General features: G+C 39.0%; 2 protein-coding genes across 2 annotated transcripts; one reads left to right on the forward strand and one right to left on the reverse strand.

Moving 5' to 3' along the window:
* Positions 1 to 1,545: 1,545 nt before the first annotated feature.
* CCDC121 (coiled-coil domain containing 121) lies at positions 1,546 to 3,323 on the reverse strand. The gene is made up of 2 exons (XM_012652499.1): positions 2,980 to 3,323; positions 1,546 to 2,497 (listed from the first exon to the last, which is right to left on the reverse strand). The coding sequence occupies exons 1-2, from the start codon at positions 3,321 to 3,323 to the stop codon at positions 1,546 to 1,548; spliced, it is 1,296 nt and encodes a 431-aa protein (XP_012507953.1).
* A 241-nt stretch (positions 3,324 to 3,564) lies between these two features.
* GPN1 (GPN-loop GTPase 1) lies at positions 3,565 to 23,175 on the forward strand. The gene is made up of 14 exons (XM_012652501.1): positions 3,565 to 3,736; positions 4,454 to 4,547; positions 5,989 to 6,028; positions 7,213 to 7,279; positions 7,993 to 8,030; positions 10,258 to 10,336; positions 10,551 to 10,645; positions 12,546 to 12,591; positions 13,250 to 13,396; positions 14,399 to 14,481; positions 15,875 to 15,914; positions 16,793 to 16,883; positions 21,059 to 21,166; positions 22,434 to 23,175. Exons 1-14 carry the CDS (start codon positions 3,626 to 3,628, stop codon positions 22,517 to 22,519), a joined length of 1,125 nt encoding a protein of 374 aa, XP_012507955.1. The 5' UTR covers positions 3,565 to 3,625; the 3' UTR covers positions 22,520 to 23,175.
* The last annotated feature ends 1,707 nt before the right edge of the window (positions 23,176 to 24,882 follow it).

The raw sequence follows: 24,882 nt of genomic DNA on the forward strand, positions 1-24,882 counted from the left end.
CAGTTTTATTATTTGCACACTCGTATAAGACATACATGAGTGGTAATAAGAAGAGTGATGAAGTAGAAAATTCATTACATTGGAACAGTGATAAGATCAATGGATAATCATGCTTTTATTATTTTTTATTTTTTCAATCCAAAGAACTACTTGAATATTTTTATTTTTAATAACAAAATTCTTTGAGTAACAAAGGAACTACATAAAAATATTTAACATAAAAATTGTTAAAGCTAGAAAGTAAAGGCACATTGAAGGAGAATCCTCTTTTAATCCAATTTTAAATGAATTAACTTTACATACAGAGTTGAAAATTCAGGAAAATTTTGAAGTTCTTCATCACTAATAATTACTGAAAAACATAGTTAATTATATTTTCCTGTAGAGGAGCAATTAAAATATGGGATTATATTCTTATACTAGGATTCAGCATTCAAGTAAATCACTGATCTAAACTCAATGTCATGAATGCAAAAAAAATACAACTTCCCTAAAAATCAGTATACTAAGTTAAAATACTATCCAAGTTCTATTAAATGGGCATAAATATATAGCACACATTAATTATAAAAGGCACTTCATGTGCTATAGAGTACACATGTAAGAAAATGTAATAAATGACTAAAACTAAAGTACTTACTACAATAAACGGTAAGTAATTTTAGTTGCCATCTTAGAATTTAGAATGTTGCTAGGGAAATGGATGGCACAAGACTCTCAAAAAGAGTTGCCCAAATATTTTAAAATTTTCTTTTGATACATTTTCCTGAAACGAGCAGGGGCATTCAGTCATCTCATTAATGCTAGAGGTGTTTCTTCAAAGAAAACATTTTCAAAAGTAAGAGTTGACTTACTAAATGTCCCCTTCATCTTTGCTTACCTTTCCAATATATTCAAAGCTAAAACTGTAGGGGGCTTAGCATCAGATGAAAGGTCATTCTGCCTAACACTGGACTTGCTGTTACCAGAGTACTTTTTCACTCATGAGAAAACTATAGAAGGAGCTATCTGGTCACTGGTACAAACTTTAAAAACAGCTTATAAACATTTTGCTTTTGTCTGCTGAGTTGATCAAAAGGAATGAGGATAAACTGATACTAGCTATTTACTGAGCAGAAAGCACTATTCAAAGTCAATCTGAAATGTTATCCTTAAAGGTACTTTCTCTATAGAGAAATCTAATTTAACCAAATAAATCACACAACTGTTTTCCTTTTACTTCAAGTTGGTTTTCTTGAGCTAGTTTGATGTATGGGTGTTTGGGAAATGGCTAGGTATTAGGGTCATATATTAGGTTAACTGGAGATTTGTGGAACATCTTGTTTATTAACACGGGCTAAGTAAAGAAAAAGCTAGTTAAAGGAAGCTGGTTACACAAATAACCTAGTAGGACTGCTGGAAAAAAGCACCTAATCCTTTACAGGAAGTCACCATGATGGATATTTTACAGTAGTAATCTGAAATCCAAAAGCCTTCCTAACCAGGTTAATGTAGTACCTAAGAGTACTTACTCCAGTTCTTATTTTATCAGTGTTATTTTAAGAATTACTTTGGATTAATTCTTGATTTGGTGCCTGGGGGAGGAGTGGATGTGGTCTTCGGAGCATCCTGTTCTTTTAGGCACCAATTATGCCTTCCTTGCAGTCGTTGCCTCCCCCGGATTAAGCACTCCACATACCACTGTTCCTGCTGCAGCTGCTGCTTCCGATTTTTTAACTGGCTTTGAGTAGCCTCCAACTTCTGGGATTGCTGAGTTAGCTGCAGCAATTTCTTCTGTAACTGCTGGTTCTCTCTGATGATGCCAAGGGAGAACTCAAAAATAGACTGCTTTGCTGCCAACTCCAAGGCCTGGGCATTCCTCTTGTGCTCCCTTCTTTTTCTCTTTCCCAGCTGCCTTATGTCTGGCTCACTCAGTTGTTTCTCCAGCAATGCTTTTTCCTGGAGGAACTGGACCTGTACTTTCTGTTTCTTTGCAGCCGCCTCAGCTTGGACTTTTTTCTCCTCCTCCTGTAATGTCCGTATTTCTAGTTCCTGTGTCTCCCTTAATATAGAAATGTCCCTCATTGCCTGCAATTGCTGTTTCAAATTGGATTGAATCTTTTCCTTTTGCAAGAGCTCTGTTTTAAGCACTGAAGTTTGTTGTTCATATCTGGAGGCTGATTCTTGTCTTCTTTGTTCAATTTCGCCACACTTTTGTACATAGCTGTTCCACAGCTTCTCAGGTTGCCTTCTGTATTCCTCAGTTTTGTTAGTCAGGTATTCCAGGAAGAATTTGTTCTCAGCCTGGACAAGTAACTTTTCTGTTTGTAGCTGCCTGTTGTCCTTCAGCAGCGGTTCCTGGTGGATTCGAGCTTGTTTTATTTGCTTGTTCAGTTCCCTCATTTCCACCAATGTTTTTTCTTTAAGGTTCCTCTCCGCCTTTCTTAGCTTCCCTGGCTTGAAAAAATTATTTATTAGACTAAGACATGATGGAGGGGACTTGAGGCCCTCAGCAAACCTGAAGAAAGAACAAATGAGACAGTCCTCTATCACTTCTTAATAAAAATTTAGGAAATAAAAAATACACAATTGTCCTTTATTCATACAAGAAAATATTTTTGAGCACCCATTATATTCCAGACACCTTGCAGTGGGGTATGGGGGATACAGCTGGCGGTAAAGATGAGGTATGTAGCTTACAATTTACAATATGGGTTCACTACAACACCGCGAGGTACTACCTCAATTTTAAAAAGGAGAAAACAGTTTCAGAGAGTTTAAGTGACTTGCCTGTGATTTACACCGCTAGCAAGTGGCAGAGCCTGACTATGAAACCCAGATTTTAGGACTTACTCCAACACTGTAGCAGCTACAAAGGGCCACAGAAACAGACAGGGTGATGGAGAGTAAGAATAGTTTTCTCTACTCTTTCATCATCTTCCTCTAGTTTCTGAGAGCCCTTCAGTGAGATGGAAGGTGCCCTTCAGTACCTACTTGCACCTGGAATCCAAGCGTTCCTCCCCAACGTCATGGCCACTGTGTAGTTCACTGGGGGTGATTGCCAAGGAGCGAGCACTAGTGTCAAGGGCCTGCGACTCGTGGGAACAGCGTTCAAGCGTGGACAGTTCTCGTAGTTTCTCTGGTCGGTGTGCAGAGGGTCTCGGCACTGCCCAGTAACCCTGGGGGTCGTACCCTGCCCCAGTCGCGCCCCTCACCGCCTCGGCTATTGAATAAGCCCTAGCAGCCGGTTCTCCAGCGGCTCCGCTCCCGGCTCTTGGCGGGGCGAAAGTGGCAGACACATTCCTTGTTTTCTTACTGTGTGAGCCCTGCCCTTGGAATCCCATCTTCTCTCGCCCTCCTGGGGACCAGGGTTTGCCCTTCCCAAGCACTACAGTACGGCGGTCAGAGCCCATCTCCTTGATCCCTCCAGCCTTCCCCTCGCTTGCCCAGCACCCCCACGCCCCCGCCACTGTCACTGGTCGGTCCCTTAGCCGGGTCGGACACTAAGGAGATGCTCGGGCGTCCCTGCCCTTCTCCCTTCCCTTCACCCGCCTAAGGTTCTATTTTCATTCGCAGCCCAGAGCGTTGCGGAAGTTTGTCTAGCCACGCGGCGTCTCCATGGTAGGTGGGCGGGCCCAGGTGGAAGATGGCGGCGCCCGCAGCTGAAGCTGAGCCACAGGCTTCTGGGGGCCCTCGGCCCCCAGTGTGTCTCTTGGTGTTGGGAATGGCAGGATCCGGGAAGACCACCTTTGTGCAGGTGAAAATCAAATCGCGGGCGTAGTAGAGGCGCGTGAGAAGTTGTCTGTGGTAGATGGAAGGCCCAGGAGAAACGGAGGGAGGTCTCTTTGAGGAGTTGGAGGGTACTGACGCGTGAGTTTCATGGACTTCCCATCAACTCCGGTTCTCTCTCCCACCAAGCCTTCTAGGACGCTCGCCAGGTTAATTAAGGCTCCTTCTGCGCACCCTCAGTGCATACTTGGTACAGCTTAACCACGTTGTTCAGGAATTGTCTTGTGGATAAATTGCCAGCTTCTTGGAGGAAGGGGCTTACAAGTAACTCTAGAGATTAATGCAGTGCTAGTATGCAGGTTTTCGATGAAGATTTGCCGAAGAATTATTTCTTGCCCGCCTAGGGCAATTCCTAGTGCTCCAGGCACTGGGAATACAGCAAAAATGAAGTTAACTAGATTCTCGCATTCACGGATCTAAATATTTAACGAAGGAGATAGAAAAAGTCCACCACATACGAACATACAAAACAAGTAAGAGTAGGGGAGGCTCTGTTACGTGGGTGATAAAGAACGGTAGCGTTTGAACTGAGAGTTGAATGTTGGAGGACATAAGGGGTGGATATTTCAGGTAGAAGGAAATCTAAGTGCAAAGTCTTTAGGATGGTCTATAAAGGAATGGAAGTTCTCTCTTGTCCCCTTATCGTCCCCTCTTTGACTCCTTCTCTCTCCCCTTATCTCTGCAGAGGCTCACGGGACACCTGCATAGCCAAGGCTCTCCACCTTATGTGATCAACCTGGACCCAGCTGTACATGAAGTTCCCTTTCCTGCCAATATTGGTAAGTAAACCATACCATAACTTGTGTGAAGTGCTTCAAAGAGAATGGAAAGCCTCCAGCCTGCCAGTCTTTAGTGCTTTCGTTTTGCATTTTTTTTTTTTTTGAGACAGAGTCTCACTGTTGTTGCACTGGCTAAAGTGCAGTGGCGTCATCATAGCTCACTGCAACCTAAAAACTCCTGGGCTCAAGCGATCCTCCTGCCTCAGCCTCCCAGAGTGCTAGGATTATAGGCGTGAGCCACCATGCCCAGCTGCATTTTTTTTCTTAACTATACTTTCATTTCCCTTAGATTTGCTTGAGTCCCTAAACAGGCATCTCTCTTATTCTAATTTTCTCTCTATTTACTCCTTCCTCTTTCCTAAATTTCTTTGTTTCTTATCCATTCACTTTTATCTCTCCCCTCTTTCTGACCCTAGTGTGTCATGCAATTTTTATCTGGGAAAGTGAAGTGACAGAAAGTCCTCTCACTTCTAGGCCGTAAACTCTTCAGCAAACTCTGATACATAAACTTTTTTCATTTAGTTTCTTTTCTCAAAGTTTAGTCAGAGTATAGGGTTCTTGTGCTGTAGTTTACTCATTGATATGTAGGAATCTTACTTCCACACCCAGGCACATGGGAAGATGTGTGTATAATGCATATGTGCAATGTTCTGACAGGAGGTTCCTAATTTTCATCAGACTTTAAGAAGAATCTGTGACTATAAAAAAGATTAAGAATGGATGTGGGCCGGGCACAGTGGCACCGCCTGTAATCCAAGCGCTCTGGGAGGCTGAGGCAGGAGGATTGCTCGAGGTCAGGAGTTCAAGACTAGCCTGAGCAAGAGTGAGACCCCATCTCTACTAAAAATAGAAACAAATTAGCTGAACAGCTAAAAATATATAGAAAAAATTAGCCGAGCATGGTGGCACATGCCTGTAGTCCCAGCTACTCAGGAGGTTGAGGCAGAAGGATTGCTTAACCCCAGGAGTTTGAGGTTGCTATGAGCTAGGCTGACACCACGGCACTCTAGCCCAGGCAACGGAGCAAGACTCTGTCTCCAAAAAAAAAAAAGAATGGAAGAATGGGTGTGATCCAGTGTGATTCTTGATAGGATCTAGGCTTTCTGATTTCTAGGCTGTCACTGTGTGCTAATCCTCTTCCTCTTAATCTTAATTCTAATAAGTTTCTTGTGCCCTAGACGTGCTAATAAAAGGAAGATCTATTAAGAAGCAAGGATCATTTGGGGAAGAGTTTGGAAAAAATTTCTCATCTTTTCACTTAAAGGATGGAATTCTAACAGTTGATGGGGGAAGTCTACAGATTGGTGGATAGGTTTAGGTCAATATTACTGGACAGATTAATTCCTTTTTAAAAATCATTCTGCATTGCCTTTGTCACCAGTAGGCAATTAAAGGTGTATGTATTAAATTTCAGTTAATTTTCTTTTTTGTCCCCCTTCAGATATTCGTGACACTGTGAAATATAAAGAAGTCATGAAACAGTATCCTTTTCCACATCTACTTTGGTGTTGACTCATTGCTAGGTAGTTGTTGTCTGTATATTTTATGGCTTTGAAAAAGTGTTTTTGCCGTTTCCTTATGAAATATACAAGCAAAAACATTGATTGCTTTAATTTTATTAGAAGGATGGAAGATGAATGTGGGAGAGGTATTATAGGTGATCAGAAATACTATTTCAGCTTGTGATTTCAGTTTTATTACCATCTCCCCAGACTGCAGGCTGTTGTAATTAGAGAGCAGAGAGAATGAGAGAATAACTGACACCTGCCTGGGTCCCACAAGGTAGTATTGCCGTGGAGGATCATCCGTTGGTCACCACTTCTTTGCACAGGGAAACTCAGAAATGCATGTGTTTATTAGCTGGATTAATTAATTCTTAGTACATTGCTGTGTGAACTGTGTACTTTCCCAGTGGGTAAATCTAGGAGGACAATTATAATCAGCAGGTTGCTTCATTGATTAGTGAGGATCAGAGCAAGGAGTGTTATATAGGTAATCTTTATTTTTTTTTCCCACTAAATCTTTCATAGGCAATATAGGTAATCTTAATGGCTAAAGCCACCAGGCTGTCATTGCCTGATGCATCTATTACATTCTGTTCACTTTGCTTTCTTTGTATTTATTTTTAGTTTTTGAAATTTTTTTATTTTTTAAGAGACAGTGTCTTACTGCTGAGTGCAGTGGCACAGTCATAGCTCACTGCAGCCTCGAACTCCCAGGCTCAAGCAGTCCTCCTGCCTCAGCCTCCCTAGTGGCTAAGACTACAAGTGCATGCCACCATGTCTGGCTAATTTTTTTTTTTTTTTTTTTTCATAGAGACAGGGTCTCACTATGTTGCCCAGGCTGGTCTTAAACTCTTGGCCTCAAGTAATCCTCCCACTTTGGCCTCCCAAAGTGCTAGGATTATAGGCTTGAGCCACTGTGTCCGACCCACTTTGCTTTCTTTATTTTGCCTGGCCATCCCCAAAATAGTAAATCAGTGAACAAGACCTTAATAGTGAATGTTTCCCTGTGTTGGTTAAGGTTGCATGGTAGTCAAGGATTAGGTGGCCAATATCCATTAATGGAACACCAATGTCATAATGTTATTTGTGTGAGTGAGAACCTAGTTATGAACTTTATAATCTAATCTATAAACAATTTAAGTCCTCAACTTAGTGCATAGATATGGACTTGGGCCCAATGGTGGCATAGTGACATCACTCAATCTTTTTGCTACCAGGTTTGATCAGGTATGTTTGTCTTTACGTATGTCAACATAGCTGTGTGAAAATCTGTGACTCTTAAGTATCTTAGCTTGATTACATTGGTAAGAAGAGCAGCAAACCTGAACATAAATATAGAAAATAAGTAGGCATTTTGGTAAACAGAGAAGTAGACTAGGAGAAGATGATTAGTGTTTTGAGACACTATACATTTAATATTTGTAACAGCCAATAAAACAAAAATCCAAGAGACCTGGCTTTTTTTCTGGACCTATTGCTTGCTTATGGTACTACCCTGAGGATGGGATAGGGTTGGACTAGCAGGCATGGAATAGAAAGATAATGGGGCATTTTACTTGTGACAAATATTTGTCGCCCTTTAGATTTTCTTTGTCACCTACTTCCGTAAGAGTGTTTTATAATCATTGGTTTTTTTACTCTGATGTCACTCCGGGGGACAGGCAATTAACATTTTTCCGGAGCACTGAGAGATATGACTCAATGGTGACGAGTCGGGTATTCAGCTTCTCAGGTCCTTGCGCTGTGCCCCAGGATGTGGTTGCAATGCTGTGATGTGGCAGTGCTTCTTCAGTTCATTGAGTTTATTCATTGGTGTCCTAAGACTGAGAACATAGAGGTTCAGTAGGTGATGGTGCCTATGAGGCATGCCACCCTGGAGAGAGCCCTGTGATTTTGTGTTGAAATAATATCCTGTTCTAATTGGCTTCCTTTTCTTTTAGGTGATGAAATTTATCGAGAAGGCCCAAAGCACGTCTAAGTAAGTGATTTCATTTTAACATTTATTACTCTGTAGTTGACACATTTCTAGGCTTTTGGGATGGTCTGGGATACCATCAGCCTCTGAAATGGTATAGATTAAGATGAAACCATCAGAAGTAAAAGAAAGTGGGCAAGAAAATCATTAAGATGCTGTGGAGTACAGAGCTAAATTTAATATTATCTTACCGCCAGTTACTTTGGCCCCCAATGTACATGGCTTCTTAGTAGTTATTTTGAGACTTTATCCAAATTCAGTTGTCTACCTGTCTTCTCTTGGGAAATCATGCTTGCTGGCATTAAAGCCTCTGAAACACCTTTCTAACTCTTGTTTAAATAAATGTAATCCACATGACTCAGAAAAATTTTCACTTTTAAAACTATCAAAATTTAAAATAATATTTTAAAAATTATTTTTATTACCCACAATTAACTGTTGTTAAATTTTTAATAAGTTTTCTTTTTTAAAAAAAAGATAATTTATTGTTTTATAAAAAAGGACATATGCTTATTATAAAGAATTCAAACAGGCTGGGTGTGGTGGCCCACACCTGTAATCCAAGCACTCTGGGAGGCCGAGGCAGGACAATCACCACTTGAGCTCAGGAGTTTAAGACCAGCCTGAGCAAGAGCGAGACCCCATCTCTACCAAAAATAGAAAAAACTAGCGGGGGGTGGTGGTGCACGCCTGTAGTCCCAGCTACATGGGAGGCTGAGGCAGGAGGATTGCTTGAGCCTAGGAGTTTGAGATTACAGTGAGCTATGATGACACCACTGCACTCGAGTTGGGGCAACAATGCGAGACTCTTGTCTCAATTAAAAAAAAAAAAATTCAAATGGTGCGTAACATTTAAAAGATGAAGCTATCACCCATTCCCACTAGTAATAACTATCATTATTCAGTGACTAGCATTCCACTTGTTTCTATGTAAATATACGTAGAAGGATGGATGGATAAAGGTGTTTTTATGAAAATGGGATTATGCTAGAGGTAATTTTTAGAACAGCTTTATTGAGATATAACTTACATACCATGAAGTTCACTCTTTTAAAATATATAATTGCTTTAATATGTTCACAAAGTTGTGCATTGATAACCACTATCTAATTTCAGAACATTTTCATCATCCCAAAAAGAAACCCTATCCTCACTCTCAGTCACTCCTTATTTTCCTTTTCCCTCAGCCCCTAGTGGCTACTGCATTTTACATTCTCACCAGCAGTGATGTCTCCACAGCTTTGCCAGCACTTGTTATTGTCCTTGTTTTTGATTATAACCATTCTAGTTATAGAATGTGTGAAATGGTGTCTCATTGTGATTTTGATTTGTATTTCCTTAATGACTAATGATGTCAAGCATCTTTTCATGTACTTATTGGCCATTGGCATATATTTATTTGGAGAAATATCTAATAAAATTCTTTGCCAATTTTTTTCTCTCTCTTTTTTCTTCTTCCCTGCTTTTTTCACATCTTCGCCCCCTTTTTTTTTTTGGCAACACATCTTTACCCATTTTTAAAAATAGCTTTATTGAGATACTTCACATACCATACAACTCATCCATTTAAAGTATATAATTTAGAGTAGCTTTTAGTATATTCATAGAATTATGCAATTTCATCACTTCAAGAAAATCCATATTCTTTTTTTTTTTTTTGAGACAGGATCTCACTTTGTCACCTGGGCTAAAGTGCAGTGGTGTCATTGTAGCTCACAGCAACCTCAAACTCCTGGGCTCAAGCGATCCTCCTGCCTCAGCCTCCCAAGTAGCTGGGACTACAGGCGTGTGTGCTACCATGCCTGGCTAATTTTTCTATTTTTTTGTAGAGATGGGGTCTTGTTGTGTTGCCCAGGCAGGTCTGGAACTCCTGGGCTCAAGTGATCCTCCCACTTTCGCCTCCCAAAGTGCTAGAATTACAGGCCACTGCGACCTGCCCGTATCTCTCATTTTTAATGCAGTATGTTTCTATAACTATCATAGTTTCCCCTGTGATCATTTGCAGCATTTCATGATCGCTTGCTTCTGCCCATTAGCATGAATATTGGACATTGAACAAAGTCTGGGGGAATATAGTATGCAGTTTAAGGGTAATGGGAGGAAGTTAGATTTAGTAGTGTGCAGAGATTATTCTAATCTTGGATAATGAGATGTTTAGTGTTTTATATGGTGGCATGTCTTTTAGTATTGTACAAGTATAACACTTTTTTAATGATCTTTCTTGACATAGATATGTCCTCATTGACACACCTGGACAGATTGAGGTATTCACCTGGTCAGCTTCTGGAACAATCATCACTGAGGCCCTGGTGAGTATTCTAGGGCTCGTTATTAAAGAGTAGCTAGAGGGCTGGACTGGATCAGCATCTTTTTTATTGTCTCAGACTTTATATGGGAGGGAGTTGTAGAAGCTCTGCTCATCCTGCGTAAAAATGGTTTTCCCTTGCTAAGGATGGTGGGAAAAGAGATTTGGGACAAATCATGAGCCCTCTGACCAAGGCTTTGATTATTTTGTGGCTTTAGGCATCCTCATTTCCAACAGTTGTCATCTATGTAATGGACACATCTCGAAGTACCAACCCAGTGACCTTTATGTCGAACATGCTCTATGCCTGCAGGTAATTGGTTATTGGTGGGCATGGTGTTCCGTCAAGGTATAAGTCCTTCTTCTCTTCTCCTCTTCTACCCCTTGGCTTTTGAGTCCTGGTTGCTTATTCCTAGATTTGTGCTTATTCAGATTTGCTACTCAGGTGAGTGGCTGTGAGTTGAGGGAAGGTTAGAGGAGAAAAGAGGCACGAGTGCTGTTGGCATTCTCTCTCTGCATCTTCTGATCTTCCTCCCCTGCTTGTCGCAGAAATAGGTAGTATGTGGATATGAATTTTCCAGCAGTTGCTCCCAGTTGAATGAAACCCACGTCTAAACAGAATAGAGCCCTCTGATCTAAATTCTGCTTTTTTGTGTTATGGTGGATAGAGTGAAATTGTTACATGAAGAGATGCTATGAATAAAACATTTATCTGTGATTCTAAAATTCCCAAATGTGCTGTCATTAGCAGAGGTAGGACATGCCTCACTCAGCTGTGTTAATGCATTAAGACTGAGGAGCAAGGTAGAACATTATTAAAGCTGAGAGAATTTAATGTTGGGGGTACACAAAAACCATCACCAACATTTGTATCTTCTGATATGACGAAGGATGTCCCTTCTTGTTGGACATAAGAAATCTTCAGCCAAATAGAAATCTGATGATTGACAACATTATTTCATTTTCATGTTAATTGTTTAAAAGACAATTATTGGCCTGATTCTAGTAATCATTTTACAGTGTATACATATAGTTGACCCTTGAACAACGTGGGTGTTGGGTTGCCAACCCCGCAGTCAAAAACCTGCCATATCATTTTTGACTCCCCAAAGACTTAACTACTACTGGCCTACTGTTGACAGAAACCTTAATGATAACATAAATAGTTGATTAACACACGTTTTATATGTAATATGTATTATATACTTTATTCTTAGAATAAAGTAAGCTAAAAGAGAAGAACGTGTTATTAGGAAAATCATAAAGAGGAGAAAATGCATTTACTATTCATGAAGTGGAAGTAGGTCATTATAAAGGTCCTCATTATCTTCATGTTGAGTAGGCTGAGGAAGAGGAAGGGTTGGTCTTGCTGTCTCAAGGGTGGCAGAGGTGAAAGGAAATCTGTGTGTAAGCGGACCATGCAGATCAAACGTCAACTGTATATCAAAACACCATGTCGTACACTTTAAATATGTAAAGAATTTATTTGTCAATTATACATTACTATAAAGCTGGGAAAAATGATTTAAAAGTTTTTCAATCTATAAAATAACATTTAAAAAAATTTCCCCCCCAATTTTATGGAGGTGTAATTGACAAATGAAAATTGTATGCATTTACATGGCATTTGTAAGGAACAAAGGAGATAATACATATAAAAGTGCTCAGCATGATGCCTGGACTACAAAGTTGAGCATTCCAAATCCAAAAATCTGAAATCTGAAATGGTCCAAAACCTGAAACTTATGGAACACTGACATGATGCTCAAAGGAAATGCTCATTAGATCATTTTGGATTTTTGGATTTGGGATGCTCAACCAGTAAGTATTTGCAAATGTTCCAGACTCTGAAAAAAAATCTGAAATCCGAAACACTTCTGGTCCCAAGCATTTCAGATAAGGGATACTCCACCTGTAATAGATATTCAATAAATGTTTATTTCCTTCTCTGAGAAAAAGACAATTATTTATTAAAAACAAAACAAAAACCAGTATTAATATCAAAGCATTGTTACTCTAAGAGTGAGTGTGTGTGTTATTTGCTTGGTGGTGGTCATTTTCTTCTTGGGAGAGGGGAATATGTGAGTGCCATGTGAAAATGGGTACCTGTCTTGTAGATTCTGAACTCATTCTCCTTAGTCCCAACAGACTAACATTGGGCGAGCAAGGGCTTAAGTGCTTTTACTAATAATGTCTCAATGTTTGATTTTCAGCATATTGTACAAAACCAAGCTGCCTTTCATTGTGGTCATGAATAAAGTAAGTGGATCCTTTCTGTTGTGATTCAGCTTTTTTCAGCAGAACCTTGTGGTTCTTGGAAGGTTTGGGTGAGTGAGGGTTATTTCAGATGCTAGAGAGCAAATTCAGGCTTTCCTCAAACAAGGTCATAGGCATTTCTAAGAAATGAATTAAATCAAACTGAATGAATATTTATCACTGACTCTTATCCAAAATCATTTTAGGCCAGATAGAGTAGCTCCTCAACCATGGTGTATAGGTTATTCCCTAGAATCAGGACTGTGTAAATAGAAGAGGGACATCTAGTCTATTGGAAGTGGCAATTAAAAAAGAACAAAGCTTCCCTGCTGTTGCTTGATGTCTAGAATGCAAGAGAGTGCTTGACTTCAGAGCCTGGTATATGCTTGCATCCACTGTGGTCCTGGTTATTGGTAGTGGATAATGAAGGGTCTGCTTTGACCAAGAGAACACATCTTCTTCATTTAATTATATACACTACACAGCAGTCTTGCTTCTTTGTGGCTTGTTGCAATGGAGGAGGAAATGGGGGAAGCAGAGAAAGAAAATGTGTGGATGATACACTCTTTGCCGTCACCACTTAATTGAAAAATAAATTTTGCCATTGTTTAGTGTCTAACCTCGTCTCTCGTTGCTGATAGTTGATTTCTCTCTGGTACAGACTGACATCATTGATCACAGCTTTGCAGTGGAATGGATGCAGGATTTTGAGGCATTCCAAGATGCCTTGAATCAAGAGACTACATACATCAGTAACCTGACCCGTTCAATGAGCCTGGTGTTAGATGAGTTTTACAGCTCACTCAGGGTAAATTCTCTCCTGTTCACACTGACAACCTCTCCAGATAACCTCTTAACCTGTAAGACTGGTTTTGAACTTAGCTTAGAAAGGAAGTTCATTACCTTCTGAAATGTACTTTTAAAGCATTGCTTATTAAAAATTGTGGTGGCTGGGCACAGTGGTTCACACCTGTAAGCCAAGGTGGGAGGATCACTTGAGCCCAGAAGTTTGAGACCAGCTGGGGAAACAGCAAGATCTTTGTCTCAGCAAAAAAATTGTTTAAAAATTAGCCGGGCATGTGCTTCTGTCCTAGCTACTGTGGGGAGCCTGAGGTGGGAGGATCACTTGAGCCCAGGAGTTGTAGGCTGCAGTAAGCTATAACTGCTCTACTGCACTCAAGCCTGGGTGACACAGCAAGACCCTGTCTCTAAATAAAAATAAAAATAAGAAAGAAAACAAAAAATCCTGGAGAGTTTATAAGATGAATAAGATAGGGACCTTACCTTCAGAGAGTTTATGGTCTAGTTAGGAGAGAAGGCTATACACAGAATAGAAACATGGTATCTTGTGGTAAGCACCTTAAGAAAGACTGGAAGTTGGGCCTGATGGTTGTAAGGTGGACAGATCATAATGAGGGATTTTGGTGGGTATAGTGTTAGAGGTATGAAGGAAGGGTAAGATTTATGTAAGCAAAAGCTTACAGGTTGCAGGAATTATGTTAATTGTCCAAGCAAATGCAACAAGAGAACAGAAAGTGGTTAGTTTGCTTTGTTAGGGAATAGATAATAAGTCCTGTACTTGTTTGGCCCTAATTATATCTTTAAATTCTTTATTGTCCATAGGCTTATTTCCATGACTTTCAACTAGATGTTCTGTTTTGTTCTGTTGTAGCTTAGCTTTTTGCCAGAGACTTCTTAAAGTTTCCAAACGTCTTTTTATGAAGATTTTATGGCATTTGAACAAAATAATGTACACCATTTAAAAATATATAGTAGTTTTCTTAGAGGCATTTATGATGCTTTTTGGCAGGTAGTAGGTGTCTCTGCTGTTCTGGGTACCGGCTTAGATGAATTCTTTGTGCAAGTCACCAGTGCTGCAGAAGAATATGAAAGGTGAGGATAAAGGAAGATTCTACTGATGACATTATTAGCAACCCACAATTCTGATAAGATAGCAGTTTTTCCAGGCAGAGCATTCAGGTTTTCATCGTATTTGTATTATATTTGCCTTGCGTACATGTACTGGATCTGATCACACTTAGGGGTAACAAGTCTCCATTAACTTTTTTAAAAAATAAAGGTGTAAATCTTCACTGTATTGAGTGATTAAGAGCAGAGGTCTCCAGACTTTTCCTGTAAAGAGCCAGGTAGTAAATATTTTAGGCCTTGTGGGCCAAGACAATCTCTGTTGCAACTATTTTCCTCTGCCCTTGTAGGACAAAAGCATCCATAGACCATTTGTAAATGAATGGGCACAGCTGTGTTCCAGTAAAACATTGGTGTTAAGGTCACTGTGAGGATTATTTGAGAAAATATGTGTAAAGCATTTAGCACAATTGCTGACTCATACTAATAATAAGCACATTTTATAATAAATGATGTTACAACTATTGTCATTGTTAATACTGGAATTCCATTTGCGTAAAGAAAAGGAGTCAGAGCACCTGTACACTTTCCTTAGGCCCATGGCCTCATAGGCTGCTAATTAACATGCTTCTTTGGCTTCATATTTTGCAAGATCCTCACAACCACATTTGGGTTTTCAGACACATTATTTTGATTTTAATTCATCAGATAAGGATGTTACCAAAGCCTCAGGATAGGCCAGGCACAGTGGCTCACACCTGTAATAGTAGCACTCCGGGAGGTTAAGGTGGGAGGATCACTTGAGCTCAGGAGTTTGAGACCAGCCTGAGTAAGAGCGAGACCCCATCTCTGTACAAAATAGAAAAATTAGCTTGGTGTGGTAGCACGTGCATATAGTACTCAGCTACTCAGAAGGCTGAGGCAGGAGGATCACTTGAGCCCAGGAGTTGGAGGTTGCAGTGAGCTATGATGACACCACTATGCATTAGCCAGGGCTACAGAGCGAAACCCTGTCTCAAAAAAATTTTTAAAAAGCCTCAGGGTAGACTCTTCTCTGTATCCTTTCACTGTTGTTGCTCAGGTAAAGCACATAATTATATATTGGATATCCTGAGCTCCACAGGCTTATCTACCTTTCCTTATCGCAGCTATTTATCTCAAATGAATGATGTGTTCATTAGTCTCAATCTCTCCAGTCAGATTTTGTCTCTTTCCTGGTTAGGGGGTTAGGGGCAGCTCCCTTGGCTTTTAATTCCATGGGGTAGACTCTTAGTCACTGTCCAAGACTTGTTACATCTGATGTTTGGTAAAGTAAGATGTTATGTTATTGTCAGAGTCTTATGACAATATAAGTGATACGGGTGGGGGGTGGGCAAAAGATTATTAAGCAAAGGAATTTAGAAAGTGTTTCTCTTTTCAGGGAATATCGTCCTGAATATGAACGTCTGAAGAAATCGTTGGTAAGAAAGGAGGCTGTTTTTGTATTTTAGGGCTGTTGAAAAAAACAGCCTTGCCAGTACACCCGGACTCCCAGCTACTCAAACTGCTGAGGCAGGAAGATGGCTTGAGCCCAGTAGTTTGAGGCTACAGTGAGCTATCATGGTGCCACTACACTATAGCCTGAGCGACTGCATAAGACCCTGTCTCTATTTAAAACAAAAACAACAAAAACCAACCTCAATCCTGATGACATATATATTTTTGTTTTGGCTATCAATGTATCTTATTTTATTTAATTTAAAAAATGTTTCCAGCTTTATTGTAGTGTAATTGACTAATCAAATTTCGGGGTATACTTTAAATTCTTGTTAATCTAACTTTGTAAATTTATATATATGTCATCTGGATGCAGAAAGTCCCCTTACATATGTTTTTCTTTTTGTATTTGAATTTTTAAGAATCAGTTTTCTTGTTATATAAGCTGAGTCCTTCTTGTGCCCCTCTTCCACCCCAACTCCAAGGTCAATTTAAAGGCTAGTTGTAGAATTTCGTTTTAAGAATACAGAGGTGGTTCACAACTCTTATCCCACATAATCAAATGTCCTGCTCACATAGGCTGCACTGGGTTCTTCATGACTGAGCCTTCCTGCTATGTCTATCTGAGGGTTCTTTTGATATGTTTGTGTGTCCAATTTCTGAATCTTCTAGTTCAGGCTGAGCTTCTGCTATAATCTGGGCCCACACTACTTAAGAGTTTCTGTCCCCATGTCAGCTATCCCTTATCCGCCTCAATGTTTAAGTAGCTAGTATCTGTATAATTCCTCATCTCCCTTGAGAAGTGTGGCATCTAATTCGGGCTCCTTTTTGAATATGATGACATTTTGCTCTCTATGTACAGGCTAGTGCACAGAGCCAACAGCAGAAAGAACAATTGGAACGACTTCGGAAAGATATGGGCTCTGTAGCCTTGGACACAGGCGCTGCCAAAGGTATCAGAGGGTCTCTGGTGTTAGGAACTAAAAAGAGGTTACACTTATTTCTACTCAGCAGGGATGTATTTATATATGAGAGAAAGAGAGAGAGAAAAGGATAAATAAAATGTGGTTTCATATATATATAATATTTTTATATATACACACACACATATAAAAAATAATTTGGAAAGGCAAACAATTGAAAATTGTATACAACTGTACCACTTTGGGATCTTCCTTGAGGAAGTTTTTGCTTTACTTTAGCAAGATACTTGATGTCTACTTTGTTATTATTTCTTTTAAAACTTTTAAACTAGTCCCTCCCCCCCCATTTTTTAGTTTGACCTAATTTCAGATTTACAGAAAAGTTGCACAAAGAATACAAAGAATTACTATAACTCTTCGATCAGATTCCTAAAATGTTAACATTTTACACATTTATTTTCTTCTTTCTCTATATATGACTTTATGTATTACATAAATATATTTCTTTTTCCTGAATCATTTAAGAGTAAGTTACAGATATGACACTCCTTTGCCTTGAATACTTGAATGTCTATTTCCTAAGACTATTATTTTATATAACTTCAGTGTAGTTATCAAAAATTAGAAAATTAACATTGACATAATACTGTTACCTAATGTAGAGACCTTATTTAGATGGAGCCATTTGCCCTTTGTAGCAGCAGAAAATCCTGGACATGCATTGCATTAATTCTGATGTGTCTTAAAGGTCTTCAGGCTAGAATGGTTCCTTAGTCTTTGTGTTTCATGACATTGACCTTTTTTAAGCAGATAAGGACAGTTATTTTATAGAACATTCTTCAATTTAGGTTTGTCTGAGTTTCTTTACCATTTGATTCAGGTGACTGATTTTTGGCAGAACTTTACATAAGTTGTGTTTGTTCAGTGCATCACATCAGGAGGCACCTGTTGATTTGTCCCATTACTGGTGATGTTAACTTTGATTATTTGTGTAAAGTGGTGTCTGCCAGGTTTTCTCCTTATAAAGAATTAACATTTTTCTTTCTTTTTTTTTTATGGTGCTAACCTTCAATAAATCTGATGGAATTAATATTTTTAAAGATTATTTTTTTCCCCTTGTAATAAGGATTTTGTGGGGTGGTGCTTTGAGACTATTAACTATCCTTTTAGTTTTCAAATGTTTACCCATTACCTTTAATATGCATTGATATAGTAGGGGTATTATCCATTTTTCTGGGATGTATGTTACAAATATTTTCTCCCTGTTATTTGTTCTTTAGCTTTGTTCATTGTGTTCTTTTGACATGCAAAAGTTTTTATTTTGTTTTGATGTAGTCATATTTATTTATCTTCTCTTTTATTACATCTGGACTTTAAGTCATTGTTAGCCTTTACCTATATCTATGTTAAAAAGGAATTCACCAATGTTTTATTGTACTATTTATATGGTTTTATTTTCTAAATTTAGATCACTGATACATTTGGAGTTTTTTCCTGGGTATGGTATGAGTTATGGGCCTTTTTTATCTTTTTCATAAATAGTTGTGTCTGCACTATTTATTAGAAAGCAATCTTCGCCTCAAAGATTATTTTTGTAGGGTCTTATTTTTTTTTTTTTTTTTTTTGAGACGGAGTCTTGCTATCTTGCCCAGACTGGCCTTGAACTCCTGGGCTCAAGTGATCCTTCTGCCTCAGTCTCTTGAGTAGCTGCGATTATAGGCACATGCCACTGTGCTCGGCTTGCCTTGGTGATTTGAGATGCTACCAGTATAATATACTAAAATTCCATGTGTACTTGGCTTTCCGTTTTATTTCACTGGACTGTATACTTTTAGGCCTGTATCATGTTGTTTTAATAGTGTAATTATGTTTCAATATCTGCTAAGGCTAGTCACGCTCAATACTTTTCATTTTAGTATTTCTCTGGCTCTTGCATGTTTTTCCACACGAACTTTAGTATCAACTTATCTGGCTTATTAAAACATTCTAGTATCTTTCTGGGGATTATATTATATTCATAATTAATTTAGGAAGAACTGATATCTCTATAATGTTGAGTCTTCCTAGCCAAGACCAAGGAATATCTTTATATTTGTCAGGTCTACTTGTGTCTTTCAGAAGTGTTTAGAGTGTTCCTTATATAGGTTTTGCATATTCTTTGTTAAACTTATTCTAAATATTTTATCTTTTTTTTTTTTTTTTTAAAGACAGAGTCTTGCTCTGTTGCCTGGACTAGAGTGCCGTGGCATCAGGCTAGCTCACAGCAACCTCAAACTCCTGGGCTCAAGCAATCCTTCTGCCTCAGCCTCCCGAGTAGCTGGGACTACAGGCATGCGCCACCATGCCCAGCTAATTTTTTCTACATATTTTTAGTTGTCCAGCTAATTTCTTTCTATTTTTAGTAGAGACGGAGTCTTGTTTCTTGCTCAGGCTGATCTCGAACTCCTGACCTCGAGCGATCCTTCCGCCTTGGCCTCCCAGAGTGCTAGGATTACAGGAATGAGCCACCACGCCCAGCCTATTTTATCTGTATTACTGTTGAAAGTGGGATTTTCTGAACCATTATATTAATATCTTCTACCTGGTTTATATTTGTGTGTATGAAGCCTTTTGATTTTTGTATATTAGTCTTTTCATCCTGCTACTGAATTTTTTTTATTCTTTGAGGTTTTAAAAAAAAATTCCATTTATTTATTTTTTGTAGAGATGGAGTCTTGCTATGTTGCCCAGGTTGGTTTCTAACTCCTGGGCTCAAGCGATCCTCCCAAAGTGCTGGGATTACAGGCATGAGCCACCACACCTGATGAGTTAGTTTTATCATTGACTGTCCAGGGGTGTTTAGGTTAGTGCCCGTATTTAAATATGCATAATAATAATATACGCCTGACCACCTATGCATACATATTGATAGATTGCCTTCAAGATGACTGGTGCAAATCTGTTGCAGCTCAGTGGGATCCTGCAACCAAGTTGGATGTACTTTTTTTTTTTAAATAATATGCTCCGTTTTATTTATTTATTGTAATAAATTGGACATATTTTTATTATTTCTTATCAGCAACGTGATCATTTTTCTTTTCTGGGACATCTTAAAGGAATGACATTTCTATTCATGAAAGCTATTGCTGTGTCTAGTAGAGGACAGCAAACCTGGAAGCTGCCTGGGCTTACCAGTTAAGTGAACTTAACTTGTGCCATCTTTGTTGCACACCTCAGCAATGTAAATTTCTATGTGCCGTGGTCCTTTATAGTCATGAATATGTGAAACAGCAAATGTTAAATCTACAAGGGTCTACAAGCAAAGGGTCTGCTGTACTCAGATAACCTGTTGAAGGCTGTGGGAGTTTCAGTAATCATTTGAGGAAAATTACAAGTATAGTTGCATAATTCTTAGTAGGGCTCGGAATGAAGCATTTACTGGCAGCACATCCTGTGATTATGCTTTTTCAGGGCCACAGGCCCCTTGAGATTTGTCTACCTTGATGTTGCTGCCTTTGGCCACCTTTATTCCCTACCTGGCCTCTTGCAAGCCTCATGGGCTCCTGAAGAGAGAGTGGCCATGTCCTCCCATGGCTTAAGGGTACTTGGCATAGTTTTAGGTTCTCATAGAGACTAACCACCCCCCACCACCAGGCTGAATCCCCTGCCAGTAATTACTTGATTAGACTTTCTTATTACTAGAGCTCAACCCTTATTAGTTTCCCTGAGTGAGGAATTTTACTTCTATTAGTATATTTGATTTTCCATTTTTTCCCCTACTCTGGCTCCTCTCCTCTACATCATTTCACCCTGTATTTTCTGCAGACCCTTTCTGAACTTATATTGCCACCACGAAGCTTCCTGAGCACTCCACACTTTGACTCACCAGCGCACTAGATCTGCTCAAATGTCGTTAGCTTTCTTAGGAAAAACCATAACCTCTTCCTAGCTAGGAGCTAGTAAAAAAGAACAATGCTACTACTAAGACAAGCTTCAGCTTAAAAAAAATGGGACTTCTTGGGCTATTGGGCTCATGAAAACACTTTGTGAACTAAACTGCTGTAGACATGGTAAGTGGTATTAGCAATACGTTTAGAAGAGGTAACATCATGCATTTATATTTATCATGAACACTTTGATCCTGCCAATGTATAATCATAGTTACTTATTGATTCAAAATCCCTTTTTTGAGGAGGCATATGTACTGATAGGTGTTTTCATTGTAGACAGCTTATCTCCTGTGCTGGACCCTTCTGATTTGATCCTGACTCGAGGAACCTTGGATGAAGAGGATGAGGAAGCAGACAGTGATACTGATGACATTGACCACAGAGGTGAGAGGTAGCTGAGGTGGCTTGTGAAAACAGAACAGCTGCTTGTCCTCACGTTGTTTGTTCAGGAGTTTCTTACTGTTGAACATGCAGCCAGTAATAGGGGAGAGGGGAGATGGGGAAGGATATAAGAATGTTTCCCAAATTGAGAGAGTTTCTGGCTTTCCTACTGATTGGCTAGTATTAAGCCGATTAAGGCCTTCTATTGGTCTTGAGTCTTCTCATCCTTACGTCCAAACTTGGTTTGGGGAATCTGGGATTTTTGTCTGTTGTTATTAGTGTTTTAAGAATACATAAGGAGGTTACTTAGCAGAGGCCTAAACCAGTTAGAAAGAACTGTAACAGTGAGGATAGGATGGCTCTGGAAACCTAAATTCTGCTTGGCATGGTTTTATGGACTGTGAGCAGAATCTAATTCTTGAAACAACCCCAGGATTTATGTCTTAGCAATGACCAAGAGCAAAACTCTTTTTACTCTTTAGCAGAGTGCTAATGTATAAATTACCTCATTTAATCAGATTTATGGAGATGTAATTTATAAACAGTAAAGCTCACCCTTTTTAAGCATATAGTTTGATGAGTTTTAGAAAATATATACAGTCTTATAACCACTATTAGAATCAAGATGTAGAACACTTCCATCATCCCCAAAAGCTTCCTCATGCCCTTTTATTCTGTTCCCTTCCTGAACACCTAGTTCTTGGCAACCACTGACTGATTCTGTTCCTGTACTTCTACCTTTTCCAGAATGCCATATAAATGGAATCACAGTATTTAGGCTTGTACGTTTGACTTTTTTCATTCAATATAAGACTTTGTAATCTATCCATGTTGTTGCATTTATCAGTAGTGTGTTCTTTCTTATTGCTGTGTGATGTTCCATTATGTGGATGTATCACAGTTTTTTTATTCCCCAACTGATTGACATTTAGGTTGATTTTGGCTGTTATGAGTAAAGCCACTATAAATATTTGCAAATAGGTCTTTGTGTGGACATATGTTTTCATTTCTCTTGGTTAAAAATACCTAGGAGTGGGACCTCATTTTAACTACTTTATGAGGAAGTTATTCTCCTCATTTATAAAGACATCATACATTTTGGACAACATGATAAATAGAGCATACTTCTGGGAGACGTTTCCTTATTGGAAGGAGTACTTAGTTTCTTAGAAATAAAGTACTGTTTCTGATGGATGGGTGTCAAGAGCTCTAATCTGCTTTTCTAATGAGAGAGAGTTTTAAAAGAATTGCCCGTCTTTTTTCCTTGCAGTTACAGAGGAAAGCCAGGAAGAGCCAGCATTCCAGAATTTTATGCAAGAATCGATGGCACAGTATTGGAAGAGAAATAACAAATAGGAGACTTTAGGACACTTCACGTGTTCTTAGAAGTCCAAAATTTTGGAACACCATGTAACAGAACTACTATCCTTACCTCTGATTGGGGGCTACTTTATAAAGGACAATTTTCTTCAGAATAGCTGTTTGTCTTATTAGAGGCATCTCATGACTAAGATGAAGTCGGGGATAGAAGACCCTTGGACGTGGCAGGTAGATGCTGATTCTTCTTTGGGCTTTCCCTTGTATTTATACAGGGATGGATATATTGACTGTTCTTGGAAGCTGATATCCCTTCAAGCCTAAGACTTCAAGTTTTATTATTTGAACTCAAGTACCTTTGCTGCTTATGGATGGAATAGAGAGAGAACTTAGTCTCCTGGTGACCACTTCAAGTCTCTTATTAGGCTAGATCTGTAGCCTCTACTTCCCGGCATCTTGCCCTCGACTCTATAGTGTGAGTTGCCCGTTTAGCAGAAAGGGAGAGGGGAAACATGAACTCGTCCAGAGTGGCAGTGGTGTCTCCTTGGCAACCAGTCAATGTTGATATGAAGTTTGCCTCACACTGGATAGCTCGTCATAGGACACTGGGTTTGCTGAAGAAAGTGGGCAAAACATGATTAATGAATGAGAATCCTGTTTCATTGGTGACTTGGATAAAAAGTTTTTAATTTTAACTTTGTTGTAAGCCTGCCTATTATGATTTCAAATTAGAAAATTATATAATCACACATAGATTCACTTTTGTTCAACAGAGAGGCTTAAAGCCAGATGTCCAAACTTGTCTCAGTAAGAAAGTGATGTTTACTAAAGTTTCCCATGTACACATACCTAGTGACCAAGTACTATGCCAGGCCCTGTTTGTATTGTACTTTGAACTTAATGCAAAGCCTCCTTGGTGATTTACTCAGAGGCCATGGATTTGGGTCTGGTGCACATTCCATATATAACAGCCATTATAAGGTTTGCCCTGCCTCCACATTCTTTACAGTATCTTAAAACATAGTACATTTCTCTCAAGGAATTTTATCCCTGCCTAGTCTATACTCCAACTTAGTGGTTCTCAGAGTATGGTCTCTGGACCAGAAACATCACATCACTTGGAAAATTGTTAAATGTACCTCTCAAAACGTACTGAATCAGAAACTCTGGGGGTAAAGCCCAGCAATCCATTTTAGTGAGCCCTTCATATGACTTTGGGGCATGCTAGTTTGAGAACCACTGCTTCAACTCAGACAGCTTATGTTATAATTCCAGGCCTCGTGAATCTCAGGTACCAGTACTCACATGGACTTGCCTTATCAAAAGTACCCTTATCTTGACCATCTGGTGCCTGTTCTCAAATTTAACATTCTAAAGCAATAAAATTACCATGAAATATTAATTTCAGTATTCTACACTTAGTGGGAACCACTGGTCTAAAAATTTGAGCCTATTCTTTAAGAGGAACCATTTACAAAGCAAAACTCTGAACATACTTGGTATTTCTCTGTAGTGCCTTTGAACACTTTATTTTCCTTAAAAAATAATTTGTTTCCATCTACTATGCTGTAAGCGCCATAAGGGTAAGGACTAAGTCTTAGTCATCTTTGTATCCCTTGCAAAGGACCTAGAAAATAATAGGTACTTAATAAGTGTTTGCTAAATGAATGAATTAAATACCCAGATGGCCACTTTCGTTAATAAACAAAGGAAAATGAAGCTAAGACTGGAACAGGAAGGGTTTAGGTAAGTGTGCTAAGGATTTACAATTATAAATTATCTGTTAACAGTTAATAACCTGATTTTATTGCTATCATATTCATCTTTATTCTCAATGCCTGGAACACTTAAGGCACTCAATAATGTACTAATTAAACCTGTGCCGTATTTTTGGTTTCTATTAAAGGAATATTCTAAATTTTATAAGACTTATATTCTGCATCAAAAAACCAAATTTTAGCAGTTTAACATGCTGGCATCCATTACCAAGCCATGAAGTACACATCTGCTAATTACTCCTAATCACTACAGTGCTACATCATTTACTTAATTAAATACTGATTGAGACTATCAGATGCCAAGCAAGATGATAACGGGATGGATGAATAACAACAGTAATGTTGTTCAGGACATGACGTAAAGTTGAAAGGTATGTATTGCTATCCTTTGAAAGGTTGCCCATTGAGTAACAGAAGCAGTGTAGAACTCTGGCAGAGGAATGGACTGCTGTCCTCTGATGACCAAACAGATGCAACAAGTGAAATAAGCACAAGCCTGTCTTTGGACAGGACCTGTTTGCTTTATTACCAAAGGAGAAAGTGGAAGAAACAATTGAAAAACTGTACATGGTGAAAATATTTAAAAGTCTGAGTCAGCAGAAATAACAAAATAAAAGCAAAAGG

The sequence above is a fragment of the Propithecus coquereli genome, unplaced genomic scaffold (assembly GCF_000956105.1).
Source record: "Propithecus coquereli isolate 6110/MARCELLA unplaced genomic scaffold, Pcoq_1.0 Scaffold39, whole genome shotgun sequence".
In the NCBI taxonomy this organism is placed as follows: Eukaryota; Metazoa; Chordata; class Mammalia; order Primates; family Indriidae; genus Propithecus; species Propithecus coquereli.

Excerpts from the sequence above, each read along its gene's own strand:
- GPN1 (XM_012652501.1), top strand. The coding sequence starts at position 3,626 with ATGGCGGCGCCCGCAGCTGAAGCTGAGCCACAGGCTTCTGGGGGCCCT. Across the intron at positions 10,646-12,545 it reads AACATGCTCTATGCCTGCAG|CATATTGTACAAAACCAAGC; the intron begins GTAATTGGTTAT and ends TTTGATTTTCAG. Across the intron at positions 15,915-16,792 it reads AACGTCTGAAGAAATCGTTG|GCTAGTGCACAGAGCCAACA; the intron begins GTAAGAAAGGAG and ends CTCTATGTACAG.
- CCDC121 (XM_012652499.1), bottom strand. The coding sequence starts at position 3,323 with ATGGGATTCCAAGGGCAGGGCTCACACAGTAAGAAAACAAGGAATGTG. Across the intron at positions 2,498-2,979 it reads GAGGAACGCTTGGATTCCAG|GTTTGCTGAGGGCCTCAAGT; the intron begins GTGCAAGTAGGT and ends TTCTTTCTTCAG.